The 25,611-nt window shown below is 40.5% G+C and overlaps 1 protein-coding gene across 1 annotated transcript in view; it reads left to right on the top strand.

Annotated features, from left to right (window-relative positions):
* thsd7ab (thrombospondin, type I, domain containing 7Ab) overlaps positions 1-25,611 on the top strand; it is a 181,181-nt gene that overhangs the window by 95,876 nt on the left and 59,694 nt on the right. Inside the window, exons 6-10 of the mRNA XM_071470376.1 lie at positions 4,586-4,654; positions 8,788-8,943; positions 10,889-11,092; positions 15,721-15,915; positions 20,012-20,255. Of these exons, the coding sequence (XP_071326477.1) occupies positions 4,586-4,654; positions 8,788-8,943; positions 10,889-11,092; positions 15,721-15,915; positions 20,012-20,255 (868 nt within the window). The remainder of the gene's footprint in view (positions 1-4,585; positions 4,655-8,787; positions 8,944-10,888; positions 11,093-15,720; positions 15,916-20,011; positions 20,256-25,611) is intronic.

Below are 25,611 nucleotides of genomic sequence, written 5' to 3'. Positions count from 1 at the left end.
TATAGTTAGTCATCGTCGTTCCACACTGTAACTGAAGCCAGCACCACTTTTGCATACGAGCAGCATCACACAGCCTGGTCTGATATAAATCAGTTGAATTCTCAAGTGTAACACAAATTTGATCAAGCGCTGTTACATGAAGGCTTATATGCTCCCACCCCCCCACACAGCATATGAGTCCCTCTGCAGTCCCTCTGTGGACTTGTAGCAGATAATTGCATATCAAATGCTGACATAAGCCTCCGTGTTGTCTCAATTCATTTACAATTATACAATGACATATAATATTGCTTCTGCATTAATAGTCACTGTAGTATTTTTTTGATCTTCTGTCCTCAGATATCTCACCGTAGCTACACTGTCAGCTTCAAGTTTTCTGTCTGAACAGCACACCCGCTCCCTTTAAACCAAATCAGGAGTCATTTAGAGTAGGGATTTGTCTGCTCGTGTGTCCTGCTGTGACTTGTCAGTGGTCACAAGTGCAAAGGCCTCCATTTCTGACACTTGTCAAGCCAGCTTAGAGTCAAAGCTGCCCTCTTAAAGAGGGTGTTAAAGACATTAGTTGAGACTAAGCTTATGGAAACCAACTGTGCTGATCGCGTGAGAGAGCGACAGAGTCTAAGTGGAGGTGAGATGTCAGTCGACACTTTTGCCAAATGTGGAGAGATTCTCCTCTTAGTTTTGCCCCGACCAGCGCCAGTAATGATAATGACTTTATTTATATAATACTTCACAAACAAAGTCACATAGTGCTTTACAGCGAAGCAAGAAATGAAAAAGTGAATAGAATAGAAATAGAAATGATAATTATGTTACATTTATAGTCGTTTATCATCAATTAAGATGAAAATTACTTTTAATAAGGAATTTAAAATCAAATAAGCTTATGTAGCAGCTACAAGGAGCAACAGACTTAATGTTTGTCAAGTCGAGTAATGAAACATGTCAATTAAAGAGTTAGGGAGTTATTTCTGTAAGTCTAGGTACAAAGGTCTGTATAGCTGTATTGAGCTGTATACGTTTAGCCATTTTTGCGTTCATTTTTCTGTCGCCATTTTTCTGGTTCCAGCACCAGAAGGTGATGTTAGAGTTCTTCATGCTACTTTCAAACCCTCAGTGGCTCGGAGCACAACAGCAGACCTATCTTAATTTCTGAAAATTCAGAAACAGACTATATAGTTAATGAAACACTCAACAGCAATGTTTTATTTATTTTTTTGAATTTCTGATCTAGATATGTTTATCTGGTTATTCATGATCCAGAGACTTTGTGCTCTTAACAACACTGTAACACACATTACATCATGTGCAAGATCATGAGGAAGAGTTAGGAGCCAGATGCACCAGTGCTTTGTAAGTTCAAATTTAGCAAAGTGTGATATAAGCATCATTAAAATAAAACAGGTTACACAACCCAAACTAGTTCTTACATGGAGATTAGCTGTTAATAGATAAATATACCAAGGAACTTACAGGTGTAACAGTTTTGTAGCTAACTTTACCAACTCGAGTGTCAGATGTAATATAACAATATGATGAAAACATCTGATCTCACACTTGATACAATAATGTTTAATAATGGAAAAATGACACAATACTTTTCAAATGACGAATCTTTATGCGAACAACATTAGCAGGGCTAGGTTAGGATAATTGGATATTACCCACACTTTCAAAACTAAATCCATACTATCCCTGAAAAACACATTCCTCCAGCATAATACCTACGTTAATGCATAACAAGTATTGTGAGGCAAGTTTAATAAATTGTTTGTCTTACTACTCAATAGATTTTAGTGCAAACATGTTCAGTAGATCACTTGAAACATAATTGCATAAAGTAGGAATGGATTTAGGAAAAGCATATTCATGTGTCCACCGGTGATTAATGGTGGACACATTTATGTTCTAGATTATTACACTTCATTTATTTTACTATTTCTTTAAGGTTGTAATATTAATCTAAAGCTATAAAGTGTCGTGTTGAATACATTTATAATAAATGACTTGTGAGGGAAGAGCTGGCAGTGCCTTTGCTAATCTCAAGCAACGTTTCTCTCGGTTTGAATTGATCTGCGGCCCCTTGGTTCTCTGAGTATCTGCCCTAATTAAAGAATAATGAGTCTGGTAGCAAAGATTAAATTCATCGACGGACAAAGTATATTGTATAACATATGGATGAATGTATAATGTATACCCTGTGAGACCTTTCTCTGTCTGTCTCCTCCTTTCTCCCTTCAAGTTGCAGTGCTATAAGGACTATAGGGCGAGTGAGAGCATACAGTACATGTGCCTGCAAAAACCTGGAGCGATCATACATGTTGAGGCGCCTCTAACCTCTGTTAAGATACAGTTAAAGATTCATATAAACATCCATGTTGAGAGAGGCGCTGCCAAGGCTGGCTGTGCAGAAATGTGCGTGACTTATGTGTGAGAGTTTGCACGAACACGCACACACACTCACACACACATGCACACGAAGTTCTTATCTTCTTGGCGCAGGATTTCTTTTCCTTCCATTGGGGGGTAATCTCCCAGCATACCACTGAGACAGAGAGGCAGACAGTGGCTCAAGTGAAAGTTTGCTGCAACCGGCGCTCTCTGTCTCCCCGTTCTCATGCATAAATATCACCATGCAAAGGGAGTAGGATACCCTCAGGGCATGATCTGGAATCAGCTTACCACCTCCTAAATCTTAACCTTAATCTTTACAGGGGAGTAGCTCCGATCTGACCCCAGATCAGTATCTATGGCATAAGTAACTTCATCTAGCCTTTCCTCAGCTAAGGCTGTGTAGCTGAAGGTTTGGGTATGTTCAGGCGCTGGAGCAAATGGAACCCTACAGCACTACTTCCAACCCTGTGGGAGTTCTCATTTTGGTCACCTTTCCCAGTATCTGACCAGAAGATTGACTTTAAAGTCATGTTACGGTGCATTAATGCCGAGTGCATCAGGAGAGGTTTATTTAAATTTTAACTACATACCCTCAATACAGGTTAGAAGAATATCTTGAGAACTCAGCAGGAACCAAAATTCACCTCAAAGTGTGGGAGACTGGAGTGACACAAGGTTTAAAGGAACTATGGTTATTCACTGTCTTTCTGAGAGTCAGATAAGAAAATCAATATTAAACTCATGTCTGCATGTTACATAAAGAGCTGGAGTCACGACATGGTTGGCCGAGCTTAGCATAAAGACAGGAAGCAATGGGAAACAGCCTGGCTCTGTCCAAAGTAAAACTAAATCTTTGAAGATGTCTTTTTTACACAGATGTAAAAAAGGACAATTCATGATTTTATTCTTCAGTTTTGTGTTTGAGCTATTTCTTTTTCTTCTTTGTGACCAGTTATTACATCTTGAACAAAGAACGCACATTCACCTCAGAGTTTTGTCCTCTTTTGAATTGTGTTTTTTGGTATCTCGACATCGACATCATTGCAAACGAGGGACACCTGAATGATTTTCAAGGCTTAAATAAATAAAGGAGTGAATGGAAGAATACATATCAAGAATTAATACACAGAGACACAATTACAAGAGGAAAAAGGTGTCAGGGCTAAGCAATCAGAATCCCAAGGAAGTGATGGAGGCAGAGCTAATACACTTCCTCCTAAAAAGAAAGAAAATACACAACGATAGTTCTCCTGGTAGGAGAAAGCTGCTGGAACACCCAGCACTGTCTGTGCAGCATTTACAGCTATGGAGCAGGTTGCTACATAAACTAAGCGAGCACAGGTGTAAACAGTGCTCTCTGTGCAGTCACAATGGATGACAATAATTTGGGAGACCATTCACAGTCACTGCGCTGCTAGTCGTAGTTTCACGCATTTTAAAACAAATTGTTGTTTTACCTTTTCAGTTTTTTGTGCAGGTGAATCATTTTTATTGGTCAGCTTCAGATGTGTCAGTGAGCTTAGTTTGGACAGAGCTCCAGCTAACTGCTTCTCCTAACTCCAGTATTTATGCCAAGCTAGGCTAAACACGTCCTGACTGCAGCTCTGTACTTAACACATAGAGTGCTGTCGATCTTTTCATCTCTCTCTTGGAAACACAGCAAATAAGCACATTTCCCAGAATGGCTGGATGCTTGAAAAGTCTTAAAAGACAACACAAAATCAGGACAATCAGGAGTTAATCAGCTGCCGTGAAACAAAGAAGTGAAATCATGCCAAAGAACCAAGACAAATCTGTCACTCTGAAGTTAAAAAGACTGTAATCAGATTTCTTTTGATCCACCAACATTTCCAACCTGATCAGATGACATGGTGACCAAACGTCTGTGTGGCTTTTCTTCATAAACCATGAGTCTGATTTGGCCCTATCAAAATAAAAGAATCACAAACAAAAATCTTCTCCTATCGCGTAGACCAAAAAAAAAAAAAACAGACCGAGAGACAGCGCCTTGTTCTTAAAGCATTTGATTGTGAACAAACTCAGGTTGTGACCTCCCCTGCTGTGGCTGTTGCCGTAGTCTCTGCTTGTCTCTGGTGTGCGGTCTCCCCTCACTCTCCCTGTTTGCTTGGTAATGCCTCCGTCTCCCCTGTGTGTGCGTAGCTAAAAGCGCTATCTCCCCCTGTAATTGCAGCGGGTCAGACCCAAAGACAGCAGAAGCCTAGTGTCCCCCCTCTCCTCTCCATCAGCTTCCAGATTACAGGTAGGTGTTTTTAGTCACGCTGATAACGGAGCCCCAGCCTCTCCCCGTGCTTTATGCCTCCCAGGCCTCCTCTTACTCTTTTTACTCCCCTGTCCCCTTTTTATCCACTTCCTTTCTCACCGTCAGCCTCCTCTGCTCTACCTTCCTCTCCTGTCCTCTATCTTTGTTCCCTGTTCTCTCCTCTCCTCTTCCCTTTCCTGCTCCTTGGTTCCTTTCCTCTCTCATTATTTCCTTCCCTTCCCTCTCAACTCATTTAATTTCCTTTCTTCTCTTAACCTCTATCCCCTTTCCTCTCCTCTCCTTTTCTTTGCTTGTGTTTCATCTCCTCTACTCTAATTTTTCCTTGTCTCCTCTCCTCTCCTCTCCTAATCTAATTTCTTATCATCTTCTCTCCTAACCTCTCTCCTTGTTTCTTCTCCTCTCTCCATATTTCCTCTCATCTCCTCAACTTTATCCTTATTTCCTCTTGTTCTCCTCTTTCCTTGTTTCCTCTCACATTTCCTCACCTCCCTATCCTCTCTTCTCCTTTTTCCAGTAATTTAATCTCTCCTCGTTCCCTCTCCTCTTATAATCTCCATCCTTGTTCCCTCTCCTCTCCTCTTCTCCTTTCCTCTCCTCTCCTCTCCTTTATAACAAAAACATAACAAAAGGAAAAAGAAGACAAAATCATTTTTGATTTTTAGCAACCCGTTTTCGGAGGTTCTCACGACCACTGTGGTGCTGTAGATTTATGACGACATGTGTAGTGTAGTAGTAACAAAAATACAAATCTGTTCTTTCCAACCAAAGTTACAAGCCCAGATTGCAGCTCTTTATTCAGAGTGTTCAGTGTTGTTGCCAAATCCAACAAAGGGATAAGTGGTATTACAACAAAGTTCTGTACTCTCCCACAAAAAGCCTGGCAGAAGACTGGAAACTTTGAAGGGACTGTAAGAAAAACTTTGTTCCCTTCACAAACAGAATTTGGAAAGTGAGACGTGAGACATTTTCCACCGCTGCAGACAGTAAGCTTCACTCGCACGAGGGATTTTTATTCCTCTGCTGTCACTTCCACACAATAGAAAAATGAACCCACTGGGGAACACACTATAAAATGGACTAATAGAGAAGAGGGATATAGAGAAAGTTTTTTTTTTCTGTCTTCATCACACAGACACCGAAACTTTGTTGGTCTCCAATTTTGTATTCACAAATGGATTGATGTTAAAAGATTGAAGTCAGTGTAGTTCCCCCAATAAGACGTGGATTAACAGTGGCTCAGCAAACTCAGTATTTGACTTGCAGTGTATTTGTAAGAGGAATTAGCCATTTTGCATTTCAAAAGCCTCACTTACCTTCCCCAGTACAGTTCTGAGGGAATTATGATTCAACTCTTATGACTATGTGAGACTTTAAGCTCTTAGATGTCTTGTAGAAACAGTTGGAATACAGGAAATAAAGTGCCTCAGGTGGAACATGTGAAGAGATTTTTTTTTTGGTATGAATCACTAAATATCCACTATAAAAAAAAAAAAAAAAACTATTTGAAATTTTTCTCTCAATACTTGAAAAGTGGAGATCACTCCTTCCTCGTACTTTGTAGAGAAAAATCTTACAGATGTCTTGTATACGTGTATTTAACTTTCATGCCACCACTTACATCTTCTTAAGACTAAAGTCAGTTTTAACAAAGAGGAAATTCTTTTTGTGCAGGAAAGATTTTGTAATATACCAAGTAACAGACACAACAACAGATGGCACCAATTTAGACACCGTTCTCTTGTAGCATCAAATTAAAATGAAACAAAGTCTACTTACACTAACAGGTGCTGATGAAGTAACTGCAGTGTCATGAGCTGATTACAGAAGACTCATCTTTTACAATATTTTGTAGGATACGTCTCAAAACATCTGCCGTATCTTTGATATTTACTGTAGAGTTTAACTTTACTGCCAGCATTTTTTCAGGAGAGTTAAATGATTCTGATGGTTGGTGTCTTCTGTTAAATTACAACAAAACTATAGACTATAACCTTTACTTTTAGATAATTTTAAATTTTGCTATAGCTACATAGCCAACATTAGCATTAACAGCTGTTTACTTGGTAAACTTTACAGCATTAGGTTGAGCAGAAATGTCCAACAAATCCAATCAAGTTTTCACCTTGTAAAGCTGTGGCCACTTTAACTGTAATGTCATTAAGTGTTCCAGATACTCAAGTCTAATTAGACCTAACCTTAAAGGACCTGTGTTGCTATTGCTGCATAGACTGCTGCATGTTAGAATTAAGAGCTGTTTACTTATTAGTATAGAAGAAGCATTGCAAGTTCAGCATCAAACTTCAGCACTTCAGACCTGTCTCTAGAGGTGGAAAGCAACACCCATGTTAACTCTTCACCTATCTATCACCTCTTTTCTTCTTCTGATGCTAACGCTAAGCAGCTAGCTCCAGGCTGTCTTGCTGCTTTCTTGTAGTGACTCACTATAGCCTCCAATCTGCCCTGAAGAAGATTCATCCACTCCTGGCACGAAACCGTGTTTCTATTTTCATGTTTTTACACGGTTTTATACCAGTCATTCATTAGCTCTGAATGTGTATTTTAGACTAAAATCTGATTTAAATGCACAGCCAGGCGTGTTCGCTCTGTGTGTGTGTAGCTGTAAAGCAGATGAGGCTCAGAAGTGTCAGTCATAGTGTGGAGCTCCAGACAGGAACCAGCTGAACCCGTCTGCAGGATGAAGTCTTACCACCAATGACAACCCGGAAGCATGGAAGTGGTGCACTGCTGGCCTGGTGGTTTCAAGGAACATTTGAACATTTGGGGAAATATTTGCTTTCTTTATGAGAGTCAGATGAGAAGATCAAAACCATTCTCATAACTCTTCTGTAATTATGAAGTGAGAGTCAGCAGCCAGTCAGCTGAGCTCAGCATAAAGACTGGAAACTGGAAGAAACAGCTTGCCAGGCTCCGCAGTGACAGAATCTTCCTCCTGCCTCCAAAGTTGACTCATTAACAGGTTATCATGATCTTGTCTCATCAACACATGGCTGCTCCCAGCCTAGACCTCCTGTAAAACCACAACTTGTCATTTTAACACATTTTTTGTTAGCATTAAACAAATAAGACACAGCATGTTAATTATTCAGCTTTTATGGTGCTGGTAGGTGTATTTCTAAACTTTTGACAGAGCCAGGCTCGCTGTTTCCCCTTCTTTCCAGTCTGTAAGATTAAATGTCAAACTATCCCTAAAAGACTCATTCCAATCACTCTTTGGGATTCAGACATACTAGAGTTTCTCTTCTCCTTTCCTGTCCTCGTATTTTCTGTCAATCTCTCCTTTCTAGCATCTACTGAAAAAAAAAAACCTGTTCACACAGCTGGAAGATACAGTAGCTTTACTTTGAAATGACACTGACACCAGCATACATACAAAATGTGCATGCATAAATGCATCAACTCAGTATTTTCAGAAAATCCACACATCAAATTTATTTATCATGCCACAGCTCAGCAGAGAAATGTGATCTGCACAGTTGTCACAGAGCTGCGCCTATGCATGGCGATAGCATCTCTCCATTTTATTTCGAAAAAGTTCCTCAGTGGGAGTTCAGACAGACACGCACTTAACAGTTGCATCATGGTAAGGGCTTTTAAAGTCCAACGTGGCATGGAGAGGGAAAGTAGATGCCAAATCACACCTCATGGAATAAACCTGAGCCAAGACATCGTCACCGTTCTCTCACACCTTCAGTGTTTTGTTGTTAAATCCTCTCTCCTGTCTCCATCGAGAGTCGGTGGGCAGGACTCCACAGTGTTTTATGTTGCTAGCAAGGCGCAGCACAAGATAATCACTGTTAATTTATCATTCTGACATGCTAACAGGGAGGCGATAAACAAAACAAAGGGATAATAGTGTCTACTACATAGACACTGTTTGTTTGTTTTTTGATTTTTTCACAGTGGTTCTCGTCTGCTCTCTGTAGGGATTTTAATGCCAGGAACAAAAGTAAATAAGCATTTTGTGTCCCTTGTTCCTGTTGATTGTAATGCTGGTAAAAATACCCCACAAGAGGAAAAACTGGGATAGGATCAAAGTAAAGCGGATTCATTTTATCTGCTTCTCATTTGGCGTTTTCCTTTCGTTTTCTCAGCCTCCCGCCCGGTGGAGAACAGGCTGTGTGAGGGGCCGATCCCCAACAGGTCCCAACTGTGCCACATTCCCTGTCCCATCGACTGTGAGGTGTCGCCATGGGGCGCCTGGGGCCCCTGCACCTTTGAAAACTGTGATGATCAGGCTGGAAAGAAAGGTACCAAGACATATATGTAAATAGATCATCATGTCCACATTTTAAACATTAACAGAGTTATTGTGTGCCATTACTTTAAAGGTCCCATGTGATAAAGAAATCAGACTTCATGTCCTTTTTGATTATAAAGCAGGTCTAGGTTCTATATTAATACTATGAAAGTATCAAAGCCTCAGTCCACAGAGAAATGCACACAGCCTGTATTAAAAAACTGAGCCTTAAAATGAGCTGTCAGGACTTCTGTAACTTTGTGATGTCACAACAAAGCAGTCACCGCTCTCAGCCACACCGTGGTATATATTTTTCTCTTCCATCACTCTTTTTCATCCAATCACTCAGAAAACAGTCAGCCAGTCAGGAGAGAGGCTCAGAGCAATGTAGTGTTGGACATTTTTACGAAGTTATTGAGTAATTAAATTTTTTCCTTCGTCCTTCTGACCTAGACGGAGCTAAATTCTGACAGTTTTATCATGTGATGAAAAAGCAACAAACTCTTACTTTGTTCCCTTTTTGTATTTCCAGTAATTATACCAATGCATTAAATTTGATGTGGAAATAATAAAGTAGATTATAATGCATATAGTCTTTCAGTAACTTTCACTGTGGTAAATAAAACAAATTTGATTTTACAGTGTAGTAAATGCTGTTCATGCTCCATCCAACACTTTTTTTTTTTTTAAAGAGAGCAATATAATTAGTATCCACTACTGTGTAAACATTATTATTGAGTCTGAAGGCATTAATGAACCAGTCTGCAGTCTTCATCATCAGTTTTACAACATAATATTATTATTTTTATACCAGCTATAACCTAACCATCTCTCTTCATGAATAGTTCATGATTGTAGACATAGCAGGTCATCTTGTTTAAAAATACATAGGATTTGTGTGGGTGGAGCCACGTTAGAATAACATTTTCATTCTAAAATGTACATCTGTTATAACAGCATCTGCCAGTTATCCAATCAATGCATTCGCAGTAAGGGAAATGTAAAATGTTCATGCAAAATTACACATAAATCTAATGTGACATATGTGAAAGAGCAATTAAATATATAGTGTTCACTGAAGCTTAAAAATAATGTCACAGGTTGGCTTCTGCGTGACTTGGTTCATTGGTCACGTGTGCATTGTAACTGCTCATCTGTGACATTATTAAAGGTAAAAACTCACCGGAACAATATGGGCGGGGTGAGATTTCTTGGAGCCTCAAGCTCATCCCATTTTTTTCCCTTATATTCCCATTAGTATTAATGAGTTATCTGGGCAAGTCAGCCATCAAACCAAACCCAGCTAATCACAACCATCTATCATCAGTGCAGGAAGATCATTTACTTCAGTAAAAGTACCAACACCACAGTTTAAAATTACCCCTTCACAAGTGAAAGTCCTGGATCGAAAATCCTACATCAAGGACAGAAGTACTTTTAGCAAAATGTATTTCAAGTATCACAAGGTAGAAGATCAAAGGTGGAAAAGATGAAAAAACAAATTTCTTTTATACAAACTTATATTTTTATATTGTCATAAAATATTGGATAATTTGACATATTTGAACAGTTTATTTTGTGATAATGAGCTCCAATTAGACACAAGTCAAAATGGTTGGAGAGATGACTTATAACTTCATTATATATCATGTTTTTATATTGAATAATACAAAATCTGAATTTTAAAAACTTAATCTGAAAAGTTACTAGTAGCTAAAGCTGTCACTTAAATATAGTGCAGTAAAAAGTACAAGATTTCTCTCTGAGATGTAGTGGAAAGGAAGTAGAAAGTACCACAAAATATACTGTATGTGTACTGTATATATTTAGCTAAATTAGTTGCTTTCATCCTACATATGAAGGATGATGTTCTGTGAACTTATTCTTAATAGATTTGGTGTAATTCTCCATGAGAGCAGCACAGCACTGTCTTTATTTTCTTTGCCGTGCTGCAGGTTTTAAACTGAGGAAACGACAGATCACCAACGAGCCAACAGGAGGGCCTGGAAACTGCCCACACCTGGTGGAAGCGGTGCCGTGCGACGAGCCCATTTGTTACAACTGGCAACTGGTCAGCCTGGATCAGTGTGTTCCTGAAGACGAGAAGCCATGTGGGCCCGGCACTCAGCTCGCACAGGTCCAGTGTGTCAACAGCAACGGTGAGACGGGAGAATTCAGTCTCATCGTCTAAGTAGATGATGACATTTTTCCAAAGTTGAATATGCTGCCACCTCACACCTCAGATAAATGGTTAATTTGTGAACATATTCTTTCTAAAGAGACCGTGTTTATTGATTGATCTTATCGAGCAAACTCCTACTTTCTATTCACTCATTTACTCATCTATAGAGTGTGTTGTGCTTTCGGAAGTGCAGGTCTGACCTTATGTGAAAAATCCTATATTTTCAAAGTCACCTCTCCACTGACCCCTCTGACTCCGGCTGTACGCCTCTGTACGTGAGGAAATTTCCATGGCTGGACTCCTGGTTTGCCATTCATCAACTTTGCGAGGAGTTCTCTCCAGACTCCTCTTCGTCCCTCCCTCCCCCTCTCTCCTCTCCCTGTTAAACCTCTCCTACTTTAACGCTTGCTCGATTCAGAGTTGCCACCTCTCTCACGCTGTCTCTCTCATTACAGTCTTCCTCTCTCAGCACGCACAATTAAACCTTACTCACACTAAATCAAATCAATCCTCCATGGGTCTTGGGGTATCTTGTGCCCTTTGCTGCTCCTGATTTTTACTGCTACTCTTTATTACTGTAAATCTTTAATATCAGGCCTGGTTCCTGCCGAGATGCTTTCCAATCTTTCCTTTTGCTTTCGGGTTGTGCACAAATGTTAGACAAAATAAGGTACGACACGTTATTGATTTTCATTCAGTTTCTTTTTCCTGGTAAGCTGTGGATTACATACCATGTTTATTCATTCAGCATGGAAAGTTAGACAGATCTGCAGCACTAGGAATGTCATTCACATCCAAATGCACTCAGTAAATCTTCATTTTATGATCCAGTGCGATGACTGTGTTCGTGTTTTCCTCACTAGAGAGCTTGATTTGTCCTTCTAACGTCTCCCACAAATCACAGTTCATGCATCAGCTGCAGGTACTCAGTGAAGTCTGTCCAGTGGATACTCGCCCCCCCTGTGCTGCTGGAGTAACAGAAACTCTGTGCTGTTCTTTCTAACCCCCACCCACCCCCCCGACTCCGGGTGATTGATCCCTCCCACGTTCACTCCCTCATCTGATGAAAATTGATTTGTTCTGTTTGGATTCTCAGCTCTGCTTTTTTCGCCTCAGAGATTTTTCACTGCAATGTCGGCAGTATATTTTCTGCGAGTATGTCCCAGTCATAAAAGAAAAGGCCACAAAGCCGGGCCCCAGACAACAGGCGAAGGTCGATACAAATGTTATTGAAACTGGCTATTGATATTCCCCATGCTGACTGCCTGCCCACTTAGGCAGAGAGCTGTTTCTTCCCTGCACACTAAGCATGGAGGTCTTCCTCCGGTGGTGGGTGTTCTGTTCATTCATGTTTTCTCTGTGGGAGCCTAAAAACTGTGAGCATTCCTTGTCACTTCTTATTTCCATGCCTTCTCAGTTCAGTCATGATTGGTTCACTGCATATCTGTCAAAGTGACATCTTAATGCAAAGTCAGGCCCGGTCTGACTTGTGAAGCTCAGGCGAATCTCCACTGCTTGAAATTTCAATTCAGCCATTAAAAGATTTACATTTTACTGGTTGTGTGCATCGTTTACAGAATAAAAATATTCTCTGCTTGGTTCATGGCAGCACACGAGGCAACATAGACTGAATATGTGGGTTAATATTATTCACATGTGGTTGGTTCTAGGAGGTCATTAATAAAACATGAACAGTAGTGTAAAAAATGTGGGAATCCCATGTGGATTTACTCTTAGCATGTTCAGTGCTACTTTAGTATGGAGTCAAAAGTGCATCAGTATGAATATTCTAAAGATAATCCATAAAAAAAGGCTCATAATAATCAGCTGTCAACGTCAATATGAAAAACACAAGTGAAATGTTTTGAATTATTTCTGTGGTGAAGCACAGCTTAGGTAAATCCAGGAATATTGGATCAACCCAGAAATATCAGACGATGTCTCTGCTGTGCTTATTCTAGAGATTTTTGATGCTTTCCAGATTCATCAAATCAGTCTGTGATTAAACATCTTTTGCAAATAAGGTTTCACCTAGTTCAGGTTTCCATTCCTCTGCTCTCATCAATGCAACACGTTTTGATGACCTGAGGCGGCACAGTGCAGCTTTACAGCCTGGTGGCTCCAAAGGACACGAAGAAATAACTTTTCCAATTTTTGTAATCCATTAAAATATATTTGGATCCCCCAGAAACCTTTAAATGAGAAACCAGTAATCCCCACTGAGCCTCTGTATGTTTGAAAACCTGGCTGGGTCTAGAATTGCAAACAATGTAAAAAGAGCAGAAAGTCAAAAGACTGACAGTGGTGGAAAAAAGTTCTCAGATCCTTTACCTACTGTAAATATAAATATCATTATAGCAATTTCAAATTACTGGATTACAAGTAATAGTCAAGCAGCAACTTCCGGGGCTGAAAAATGAAGCTAACACTGAAGAGCTAAATACTGCAGTTCCTCTAATGACTGCTTGAAGCTGCCTCCAAACTGAGTCAATCCCCAAAGACTCTCATGTTAAATATGTCCATATTTACAGCAGAAATAAACATGTTTACAACCTGGTACTAAAAATATGTTTTGGTCTCTATAGCTAATTTCCTCCTTCATGAGAATGGTACAAATGGTGATTTTTTTATATAACATGCCTGTTTAAATTTTTATCAAGGCTTAAAATTATGTATAATTATGAGTAACAGATGGGTGAGCGTATGCTTGCCAGAAACCAGCATGCACCTAAGTCTCAGGTCCATACACGCTCCACCTCTTTGACCATTTTTGGATAAGCTTGGATGTGGCAGAGTACGGCACTGCCAAGATGGCAACAGTGGAGCAGCCCACTCTTCAAAACCACTCCTCAGAAACCTGTGGGTGACGTCAGGAAGGCTATGGCCACCTTTATTTACAGGCTATGGTAATAGTCCTTTGTTCACAATTATGTGCAAAATTTACTGTAAGTATCAAAAGTAAGAGTACTTACAGTATTTCGCTGTTGTAGCAGGTCACAGTGGAGCTACTTGTATCTATTTTTATAGGTTGTAATCCAGTGGTTGACAACCTTTGGCACAGTGAGACGAAGAAGAAGTTAATCTGAGAAGTCATAAATTGTATTAATAGGAGAGGAATGAAGAAAAACTGCTACAAAAAAAATAGGTTTTATTCTGAAAGGTCACAGTAACATCTGTGAAATAAATGTAATGAAGTAAAATGTACAATATTTTCCTGTGAAATTCAGTGGAGTAAAACTATAAAGTAGCATAAAATAGAAATAATCAAGTAAAGAAGATCACACTTGAGATAACTCACTGGTAGGATAAATACCGCTTCCTCAGCACTGAATCTCCTCTACCTGCTGTTTATGAAACAGCTTGTATTGTGCATTGATTGTATGTTTCAAATCTGCGCCTCTTGTCTGCAGATTTCCTCCTAGTTTGTAAACCAGACACACGAGGCGAGCGAAGAATGCCAAGTCGATGCTTGTGCCAGTTTGGAGAATATCCCTCCCAAGTTGTGTTGGGCAGAACAGGCGTCTTAAGAAAACAAGCACGTCTCTGCAATTTGAAATGGGCTGTGTGCTTGACATTGTGCTATCAATTAAGACACACAGCTGTTCATTTTCCCAGCTGCTCTTGCTGTCTCTGTACTGAAGTGTAGTTTCAGGGGGATAATTTGATACTTGCAATGAATCTTTGTGCCTTAAAATTTATTCTCATCGTCCAAGCTACTACCCAGTGTATCCAGAATTAGCAGGCACACTTTTATCACATAATCAGAAAAAAATGAACCTGCGCTCAAAAATATAACTGAGGATCTTTTATTGACACTGATAAAAATCAACCTGTTTCACGTTGGGCTCATTTTTTCTCTCATTAAACTAGTAGCACCTTTAATGATCTCCCTCATCAGAGTTTGTGGATTTAGATTTATTTTTTGGTCTTTAAATATTTTCATAAATGTATTAAGGACACAGTGTTGAACATTGTGAAAGACCCTGGGATTTAATTTTGGTACATAGACCAGTAAAATAATGAGGAGAAGGTGACGCCTCACGTTGAAATTTCAGCAGTTTACATTGCAGCTCAGTAATTCATGCAGGGTGATAAAGAGGCAGTGATGTAGAAATACTAATGAGGATATCATGCTAATCTTTTATTTAAAGGTAATATGATGTGAATTTTGCTCAATATCAGGACAGTACCTTTGCTGTCACAACAAAACTCACTGAAATGACCAAAAGTAACACTAAAATTCATCTTCCCTTATTGATGAATTATTTTTAGTAATTACTGATTTCTATTTTCTGAAAATGTCTTGTTATTGTAATGGTATAAAATTGACATAAGCCCACTAGAATGAAATATTGCAATTATATTACTTATCATATTACATGATTATCATTACCACAGTACCCTAATATTACCCCCATTACTGCAATATATCCTTATGATTGTAAGCAGATTAACACATGTTAAGCCATCATGTTGTTCCCCATTGTCACCTTGTAACAAAAGTTAATCACCCTCTGTTACTTTCTTATTACCAAGTTGTACCAAAGCTGACAGTGTTAAAGTGCAGCTTCAGGCTTTGACCTTGTTGTATATTCTGTTCCTCAGGAGAGGTGGTGGACAGAAGCCTCTGCTCGTCCTCCCCGGCTCCGGAGCCCGTGCCCTGTGAGGTGCCTTGCTCAAGAGACTGTGTGCTCAGCGACTGGACCCCGTGGTCCACTTGCTCTCAGACCTGCTCCAGTAAGACCATCGAGGGGAAGCAGATGAGGACCCGCTCCATCCTGGCTTACAACGCTGGGGAAGGTGAGTCTCCACCTGCTGACAGTCTCCCGCACCATCACGTATGGAAATATATGCAGATGAGGCCTGGATATTGGCTTAGTCATGGCCTTTCAAGTTGTCCTCTGCTGTCACTCACTGAATGTCTGGATTTCACACTTGTCTGCATGTGCATTTGTCCTTATCTCAAACAGTCTGCTTATCTGTCCCGGTGATTATTGCTGTTGGTCTGTCTCCTTGCTTGACACTCACTTTTTTTAATCTGTTTCTAAGATCATTTCTTTGCATATGCTTGTTCTCTCTGGTTTGAATCTGTGTGTGCGTGTGTGTGTCTGCTTGTCTGCGTGTCTATCTGTTTTGTCATGTCACCAAACGTTTTCCCGTGTCTTATCTGGGTGTGTGTTTTCCTCTCAGTCACTGCGATGGTTGTAGCGTGGATCACAGTGATGGAGGGTAACGTTTGTAATTAAAGTTTTGCTGGTAGCTGTTTTAAACCTCTAGCTATGTGTCTACATGTAGCACAATGAAAATTGTTAGCTTGTTGTGAGATATAAAAACTATGTACATTACCATAACAGCTTTAGGGGAACTTATAATTGATTCAGTACTTATTCATCCAGTCTAGTCAAGGCGTGTTGGCCATGTGTGAAATAGCTTGATTGTCTTTGCAGTTTTCTGTTGTTCTGCAGTAGTATTAGTTTATGTACTGCATATCTCACCTGTCACATTAACATATCTAATATCTGTGTTTATCAAAGGTCTTTCACGGGTGCCGAAGTTTCCAGAACTTCTTGGTAAATTGTTGACTGTAGACCAGAAATATAGCTGTTGTACTTGAAGTAGCTTTAGAAAGGAGGAGAAATAGAAAAGCAAAGTGTATTCAAGTATGTTTTTCTGTCTATTCGGTCACATTTTTCTGAACACACGTACTCAGGAACAATACCTGAAGAGAAGCTTTGTCTCTCCACAACAGGTTCCCCTTGCAAAGTAGATTATCTGATTAGATTTTGAGCTTCTTGGCAGATTTTGCAGCTGCTGTTTTGCATGTTAATGAGGAAATAAAACTGTTGAAACTACAGGAACTCAAAGCTTTAAGATACAGGGTTCATATTAATATGCAACCAGCAATATGTCAGCACAGACTCATGTACTAATTAATACATTAATAAGCCTAATTAAGGACCTGTTTAGCATAACTGCTTATATTGAATCCTCTGGTGATTATGGCGGGACTTTATGAAGCCCAACTGCCTGTTACTGTTTGACATTCATCATTTGAATCATATTCAAGATGCGTCCTAAGTGGAAATTGCTCCAGCTCCAGTAAATTGTAATCCATCCTGCAAATGTAAATACGTTTAAATAAGTCACACATGGAGTTTGAAAAGTAATAATCAAATGCAAAACCACCTGCTTCCACTGAGGACATAAGAGACTTTGGTTACACAAACTTTGAGCTACCTGGAAACACAGTTTCACAGTTTCTGAGTAACAAAATTGACGTGGAATTTTGAACGTAATAACCACAAATCAAAACCACCTGTTTAAACTTTCAAAATAAGACATAATGACTCAGATTCTGTGTTTACTAACTACCACACTTACTAACATTGATTGGCTGAAGCTTTCTTGCCGGCTTTGTTTATTACCCCATTATGTTTCTTCTACCTAAGGCTGCTTCACATTTTCCCCACTGTATAACATACAGCCTTTTAAAGGTCCGTTTTTAAGAAGAGCTAATGGTCATTTTAGGCACCTCGTCATGCCAGTGTTGGGACTGGCATCGCCCCGTTGTTTCTCAGCTAAGCTGGCACGATGCCGTCAGCAGAGAGGAATTAATTCTCAGTAATCATTAGCTAGTCTGTGATTCAGGCCCAACTGTGTGCACACCGCCACTCATTACGGAGCTGGCTCTCTGTCAACTACAGCAGCGAAATACAGGTGCGGAGGACTCACAGTCCTGCAATGCCTCTCAATCTTTGCTGAAAGCCCTAAGTGTCAGCAATTACTCTTAACCGGAGAGGGCTCTCTCAGTCCATCGACCCAACAGCTGTCTGACTGACTGACTGCCGCCTCAGAAGAGAAAAGAGAGGGAGACAGATTGTAAAGAGGAATGAGAAAAACAATAGATGGAGGTTGTACTCAAAGAACTAATGCACTGAAAGTCTGACCTGTGACTTGCAGCTGGATTCAGCAGCTCTTGTCATGAGCATGAAAAGTCTCCAGACACCCAAAATTCCTGCATGAGAGGAGCTGGTCATCCAGTATGTGAACACACCTATATGTCTATGATATAGTTTCAGTTTTGTTTTACCAGTATCTACAATAAAGTAAAATAAAACTGAAATATATAAAACCTCTCTGAACCTCTGCTCCAGCCTTTCTTTTCTTAAAGCAGCTAATCGATGTGTGTAGGTTTCCTCTTGAAGTCCAACTGAGTTGCACAAAGTGTTAAATAAATGAAGCTGCTCTGTCAAACAGAATTAATGGCAAAAGCATTTGCTGGTGAAAACATGTACAAACTGATTATTTTTGTAGAAAACACAATAGATATATGCATTGATATGTAAATGAATGCTGTATTCAGAGTCTGTGAATTAAAACAAACATTTCAGACAGACAAAAATTTTTTAAAAAAAGTGGGGAAAGTTATCTGTATTCAGACTGGTGCTTTTCAGGGGCTTAAATTGATTTCTTGGCAGCACCCTCAGAATATTGAAATCACACGTGTCCAGCTCACACCTCCAAAGTTTCCAGGATTATCTTGAGTTGAAGTTTCTGGGAACAATAGTTTATAATATGCCCTTCAAAACGAATTCGTACCTTTAATCCCAGAGACACTGGGGACCAGAGAAAGAGGACTGATGCTGCCAAGAATTAATATGTGAATACAAGATGCACAAAATGCATGGACATTGAGTGATAGTCAGTTATAAAGATAACAATCAAATAAAAAAAGAAGATTGCGCAGTGAAAAGAGAGTGCAGTGACATCTCGGGCCTTTATCACAGTTCAGCTCGTAAGATTGAGCAGCAGCTGCATACAAATCAATCAGCCTGAGCCTCAGTGTGTAGCCGCAGGGAAACAAACGCTCACATCTCTCTTGAAACTTCAAGCTGGTTCATTTATTGTTTATTTTCAGAGTTGTTTGTTCAACAATTCCCTCCTCGTTGTGCATAACAGTATTATTTTTTAGGTTTAATTGCTTGTGAGTTTTAGGCTGTTTCTGGGCATTAAAAGCTAGATTTTCATATGGTTAGTTCCCACTTACGTACATAAAATCCTGATGTTCAAACACAGCTATTATCATTTTGCTCTGCGCTGTCAAGTTACATATATACGGCTGAAAATCTGTTGAAAGAGTCTCTTAAACAATAGAACTCCAGGAAACTCTTACTATAAAGGTGCTATCGTGTGGGAGTGTAGGTTATATTCAGTATGTGTCACAGATCCAGGAGTTTCAGGGAGAAAAATAGGTTAACAGCAATTATCAGACCAGTTGTGCTGGATTTTTTTTTCCCTTACTGGTGGGAAAATGTGCTCAAGCCCCAAGTCTGAGTCGCAGATAACTCCAGACATATTATAACTCTGGTCTTGAGTCATGATATTTCTCAAGTATGTGATAAAACAAATTGGCAACACCTAGTTGTCCGTACAATATACCTATAGGTGATGAAGCTGTTTATGTTATTAGTTTCTGTAATACACGTTGATGGAGGTCCTGTGCTGGTGAAGTTAGTCAGCTAGAGTTACCGAGGTGTTTGTTTCGCCTAAAGTTCATTGTTACTTGAGCACGTTTAAGCACCTAATTGGCTGGTGATGTAAAGCAGTATTAATGGATTTGTTTTTTTTGTGGCCACTTGGTGGTTGTGGAACCAGAACCTAAGAAACCTGGAGATCAGTTCAGGGTTTAAATAATACCATTTGTAGAATCAGATAAGCTACACATACATCTATATATCAGATTTTGTATTATTATCTTGTATTTTAAAATATAGGAATATATATAAATGGTAATAAAAATAGTGATTGGTTTAGTTTTAGTTTCTCTCATACATGAGAACAGCTTTGATTTATCACCCGTCACATTTTGACCCTCACTGTGTTTTGGTATTCTCAGGTGGTGCCCTGTGTCCAAACAGCAGTGCCCTGCAGGAGGTGCGGAACTGTAACGAACACGCCTGCACAGTTTACCACTGGCAGACCGGACTATGGGGCCCCTGCACCGAAGACCCGTCTTCTTCGTCCCTCAACACCTCCACAAGCGTCCGTGCCAGCAACGGTCAGGGCCCCTGCTCCATGGGATTGCAGACTCGCAAGGTCATCTGCGTGCGGGTCAATGTGGGACAGGTGCCTCCTAAGAAGTAAGCATTTTTTATTATTTTTTTTACATTTTTCTATCTATTATTCCATCTCTTTCAGCAGTCTAACACCAGTGCATGTTTGCTTTTAAAAGCCATGTGTGTGTGCCATAAATATGTGTGCAAGTTGCTTTTCCCTGCAGCAGTTAGTGGTTATTTCTAGCCTCTCTGATTTGTAGGTGTATATACATGTGAAATCAGCTCCTGGAATATTGTGTCACCTCTTAGGAGTAAAATCCACCTGCTTTGAGCAGCAGTTCTCAATCATGTATCATCAAGATCAAAGAGTAGGTGCGCTTCCATTTCAGACAAATCTCCAGAACAGCTGATTTTACTGATTTGGTCACCTTCATCCAAAATGGAAGAAACTAATCAGGGAAATCTAGAGGTGTGATTGGACGAGCAGAAGATAAGGGGAGCTTCGGCTGCTTTTTGATGTGTGAAATCATTTGCTTGATGAATGGAGGAAAAGCTCTTCTTACATGGCGAGGTCAAACAGAGATCTGTGAGCATCTGTTAGGATGAGTAAGCGAACAGAGCAATCCTTTCAAAGCTATAAACACAAGTATTTTTTGTTTGTTTATTTGAAAGGACATCAGTGGTAAACTGTCCATGGTAAGACTGAATGGTGCAAGCAGATGTGTGTGTGTGTGTGTGTGTGTGTGTGTGTGTGTGACATTGAGAACGAGCGAGATTACAAAACAAAGGAAGAGTCAGGAAGTGAAAAAAACAAAACAAGGAGACGCTGACAGAGCTGGATAAGTAAGCTGAGCAGACTCTACGTGAAGTTACCTCCCAATTCATATCTTCCCTGCACAGGCGACCACAGATAAATAAATAATCTCTCCGTCCCTGTAAGCCTAATTAACCCTGCCATTTTGGGCTCTGGTAATTTCTCATTGATGATAATGACAGTAATTAAAAGGGATTGATACTTTAAGGCAATTTAATCATGAGGCAGATGAGAGACAAGATGTTTGTGGTTAGCTCTGAAGACCACACTGCATGAGGCTGATTCAAAATACGCCGTCGAGTTTGCTTTAACATCCGCCGGAAAGTTCAGCTCTGGTCTGGTGTCAATTATGCTTGACTGATTCACTCCACAGCACAAGATAAAGGAGTGGATCTGCTTGTATCATGTTCTGTGCAAATGACACCCAGAGTAGACCGATTTATTCCTCACAAATAAGGGGCTCCTAATGTACACTCTCCTTGACTGTGTTCCTTTAGTCTCTCACATTACACCAGGAAAAATCTTCTTCCTCCTTCATCACACTCTCCCCCCGCCCCAGGCGTAGTTATCAGTGAGGAGAGGACGGGAACATAAATTATTTAAAGGGTCGGAGTGCGTTGTGTACAAGGCAAATGTGATTCACAGAGAACACCACTGGATAAAATGAAGATTAATGTCCAGTTCAGCGGTGGCTGGTTCAGCAGCTGACCCAGACGCAGCAGCTGCACTTATCAGGTTGCAGAAGAGAGGTCGAAGTCCAGGATGTCCTCTATTTTACTTTTTAAACAGAGCAGAGACGAACACAAGCTCAGGGGGCTGGAGAGCACCAGTGGTAGAGGCGTAAAGGAAAGAGGTTCCAGTCTATTTACCTCCATTATCTTTTGTTTCACTGGCCTATAACTACAAATAATAATGATGATATAAATATAATAATATAATAAAGTATAATTTATAATAAGGGCAAAAGAACAACATGTAACAGTATCACTAATGAGGAGCGAAAAGATATTTTACCAAAGTGGACCCCCATCAACACCCACTCAGCCACTCAGCAGGTGTTATTGACCTGAGCTGAGTCAGACTGAGGTTTAAAGTAATGACTTCAAATACTCCAGGAGCTATTTTCAACCTGTGTACATTTTAGTGATGCAATGTTTTTAAGGGGCGGCACAGTGGTGCAGTGGTTAGCGCTGTCGCCCCACAGCAAGAAGGTTCTGGGTTTGCACCCCAGGCCTGGGGCCTTTCTGTGTGGAGTTTGCATGTTCTCCCCGTGTCTGCGTGGGTTCCCTCAGGGTACTCTGGCTTCCTCCCACAGCTTTAGGTTAATTGGTGACTTAGGTGTGTAAATGAGTAGTTGTGGTTGTTTGTCTCTTTGTGTCGGCCCTGCGATGGACTGGCAACCTGTCCAGGCTGTATCTCGCCCAATGTCAGCTGGGATTGGCTCCAGCCCCCCCTGCTACCCGGTTTCAGATAAGTGGTATAGAAGATGGATGGATGGATGTTTTTAAGGTCACTTCTGTGATCTGCAGTTACCACAGAACATCTTCAACGTCTTTTGTGTTGTTGTTATTGTCGTTTCATTTTTATTTTTTATTTTTTTGCCTTGTAATGGATGAATCAGTGAGACACTGCTGTGGTAACGGAAATCAAAAGAGAGTCTGTTAGACCAAACAACACAAATAGTCAGACTATCACACTGGGTGTAAACAAATCCATATTTTCCAAACCACTTATTTGAAGTGAAAACTGCAAAGTGTCACCCAAACTGTTCACTACAAAGATGTTAGGTTCTGAGCTTCTTCATGAATTACCTTTGAGCTGCTGTACTCGCTCTAGTTGTGTTTTGACTGGATTTTCAGCAACACTGGCAGCGAGGTGCTAGAGATGGCAACATGAGCTGGTGGGTCGCTTCACTGATTTGGTCCAGACTGAAACAGATCAAGAACAACTTGCCATCAAATTTTGCACAGACAGTCATGGTCCCCAGAGGAGGACTCCTACTGACTGTAGTGATCTCTGGGCTTTTTATCTGGTGCCAGGAGCAGGTTCAATATCTGCACACTGACTACATGGATTGGGGGAAAAAAATGGTGCAGATATTCATGGATGTTAGATCATTTATCTTAATAACTTTGGTCATCCTCTGACTTTTCCTCTAGTGCCACCAGCAGATTGATGTTTTGAGTGAAATATCTTTTGGATGCAGTGCATTAAAATATAATACAAACATTCATGTCGCCCTTTTTTCATCTAGTATTTAATCAAATTAAAGAATTGTCCTTGGATTTTCATTTGTAACACTGGGACAATCTTAATCTCTAGATGACAGTTTGCTGAATGCCAGTCTGTAGTCTGATTTTATGCTTCATTTCATTCACACCATTGAACCACACCGTTGAACTGTAAGGTGTCATTATAGCCTGAAAAAAAAAATCAACTGCAAAATGCAAAGGTAATGTAATGTGCAGAGGGAAAGAGCTGTCTCAATGAAGGGATATGTACAATAGAGAGATATAGAAAAGTGCGAATGCCTGTTGTGCCCAAGGCTAAGCAAGTGAGCATTTGTTAACCAGTCAGTCAGTTTCAGTAAACCCCCACCCACCCGCCACCATCGCTGGGAGGAGCTGTACAGCCGTTAGTCTGTCTGTGGAGCAGGACTGGGACAGCAACAAACTCTCTGCCTGGTGATTGTGCTCTGCAGAGGGTGGTGGACAGCAGGTTATCCAGAGTCTTTCTCTCTGCTACTGTCACCAAGGAGTCCAGCTACAGGCCCACCACAGAGCCCGTCTTCCTCACCAGTCTGTCTACTGTAGCCACACATCATCCTTTTTCTTGCTGCCGCCTCTGCAGCACACTACAGCATAGAAAAGAACGCTGGAGACAACATCAGCAGTAATCTCGTACAGATGTTGACCCCAGCCTCCTCAGGAAACACAGACAGCCCTGCCCCTTTCCTGTGCAGAGTGTCCATGTTAACTGATCTGCCCCAGGTCCTTATAGCTCCTGTCCCCCTCCCCTTCCATAATTAGGAAGTGAATAGAGAAAATAATAGAGAAAACATAACAAAGTCAAATGATCCACTACGGTTTGGATCACAGAAAAAAAAGTGTATCTGTCATCGCAGCCTCAGTTTCCATCTGCCTGGCGGCAAAAGCAGAGACTGACAGATGCTGTGACTGCTGTCAAACAGTCTCTCCAAGACTGTGAGGCGTCTCTTCACCTGCCTTCATGGGCCAGTGGTCCTGTCCATGGTGCTGAAGAAGCTGCTCCTATTCTGCCTGTTTTCACCCTCAGCTATGCCTCAGTGTCTGTTCTTGTATCTTTTTGCTGGCACTCTGATGATTGCAACTCTTCAAAGATATTTGTTAGGCTTGAGGTGGATTTTCATCAGGCCACAGTCACTGGCAGGGGCCCAGTAACAGGCTGTGAGCCAGCACAACAGAAAAAAAGGTCTCTGGGCGTAGAACATTGCTCTTTTATTGTAGCTGTGAACACATAAAAGTGTTTTGGTTGTTGCCCAGAACTATCACACACACACACACACACACACACACACACACACACACACATCCCTCATGGAAATGACTTTGAATCTTAAACTTGCAATGACAAATGTTGCCACCAAGATGGGTCCTATTAGGTTGATTGCCAATTAGCTCCATTTGTCTGCTATGAGAGATGTCTGGCAATCAACACTTTGATAAGCAAGTCTTCAAAGCAACAGAGCTGGAAGAGGCCAAATCATCTGTACTCAACATGCATGACAAAACAAAAACAAGTAAAACTTTAATATGTTGACAGGAACAGTTTTGAAAATATAATGACAACATGCAATGAACACAAACTGCAACGAGTCAGAAGTCAAGAGCTGGCAGTAACGAGGGACCTACACAATATGAGGGTTGAAAATATATGTTATTGATATCCAGTTTATTGATTCTGTCCTCCCAGTAAAGTCCATATATTGGGAAGACTGGGGTGGATGTTCCCACTGTTCTGACGGCTGTTCTTTTCCTGTTTCAAACCCACAGTCAGACAAAGCTCCCTTTACCTTAACAGAGCAGACAATTTACCCAAATCACAGTTTTCCTCTAACCTTAAATGATGTTTTAATCAATACCACTTATCCCCCACCCACAGCGCCGACCTCTCATCCATTTCCAGGAGAGTTAGTAACCATTCTCACTCCAAGAGGTGACTCTAACAACTGTTGTAACAACAGCCAGGAGCTGAAGAACAAAGTGACATCAGTGGCCCTGATTATGACCCCACAGAGGTTAAATACCTGGGTCTCCCCAACAGTCAGTCCAAACTAAAGAAGCCTCTTTGATGAGAGGTGAAATGTCTTCAAGTCCATTTGTCCTGGATTAAACTTTTCTTGGATGACCATGACCTGGATGACTGAGGCTCTTCACAGACTTAAGTGATGCTGATTTGCCAATAAGTGCATCAAAACAACTCTATTTGTCATTTTAGAGGGTATAGATATCTTGTTATTTTATTTGGGGGAATTGATGGTTTAAAGGGACGCACTTGAATAGCACTATAAAAAATCTATAGTCTTTAAAAGTGTTTGTTTTGTTTCACTCTGTAAATTTAACAGACTGCAATGGCACATGTTCCAGA

This window comes from Trachinotus anak, unplaced genomic scaffold (assembly GCF_046630095.1).
Source record: "Trachinotus anak isolate AG129_WGS33_773 ecotype Australia unplaced genomic scaffold, CSIRO_AGI_Tana_v1 ptg000032l, whole genome shotgun sequence".
Classification (NCBI taxonomy): Eukaryota; Metazoa; Chordata; class Actinopteri; order Carangiformes; family Carangidae; genus Trachinotus; species Trachinotus anak.
Note: the sequence above shows the minus strand (reverse complement) of the source record. Positions and strands in the feature narration are given on the sequence as shown.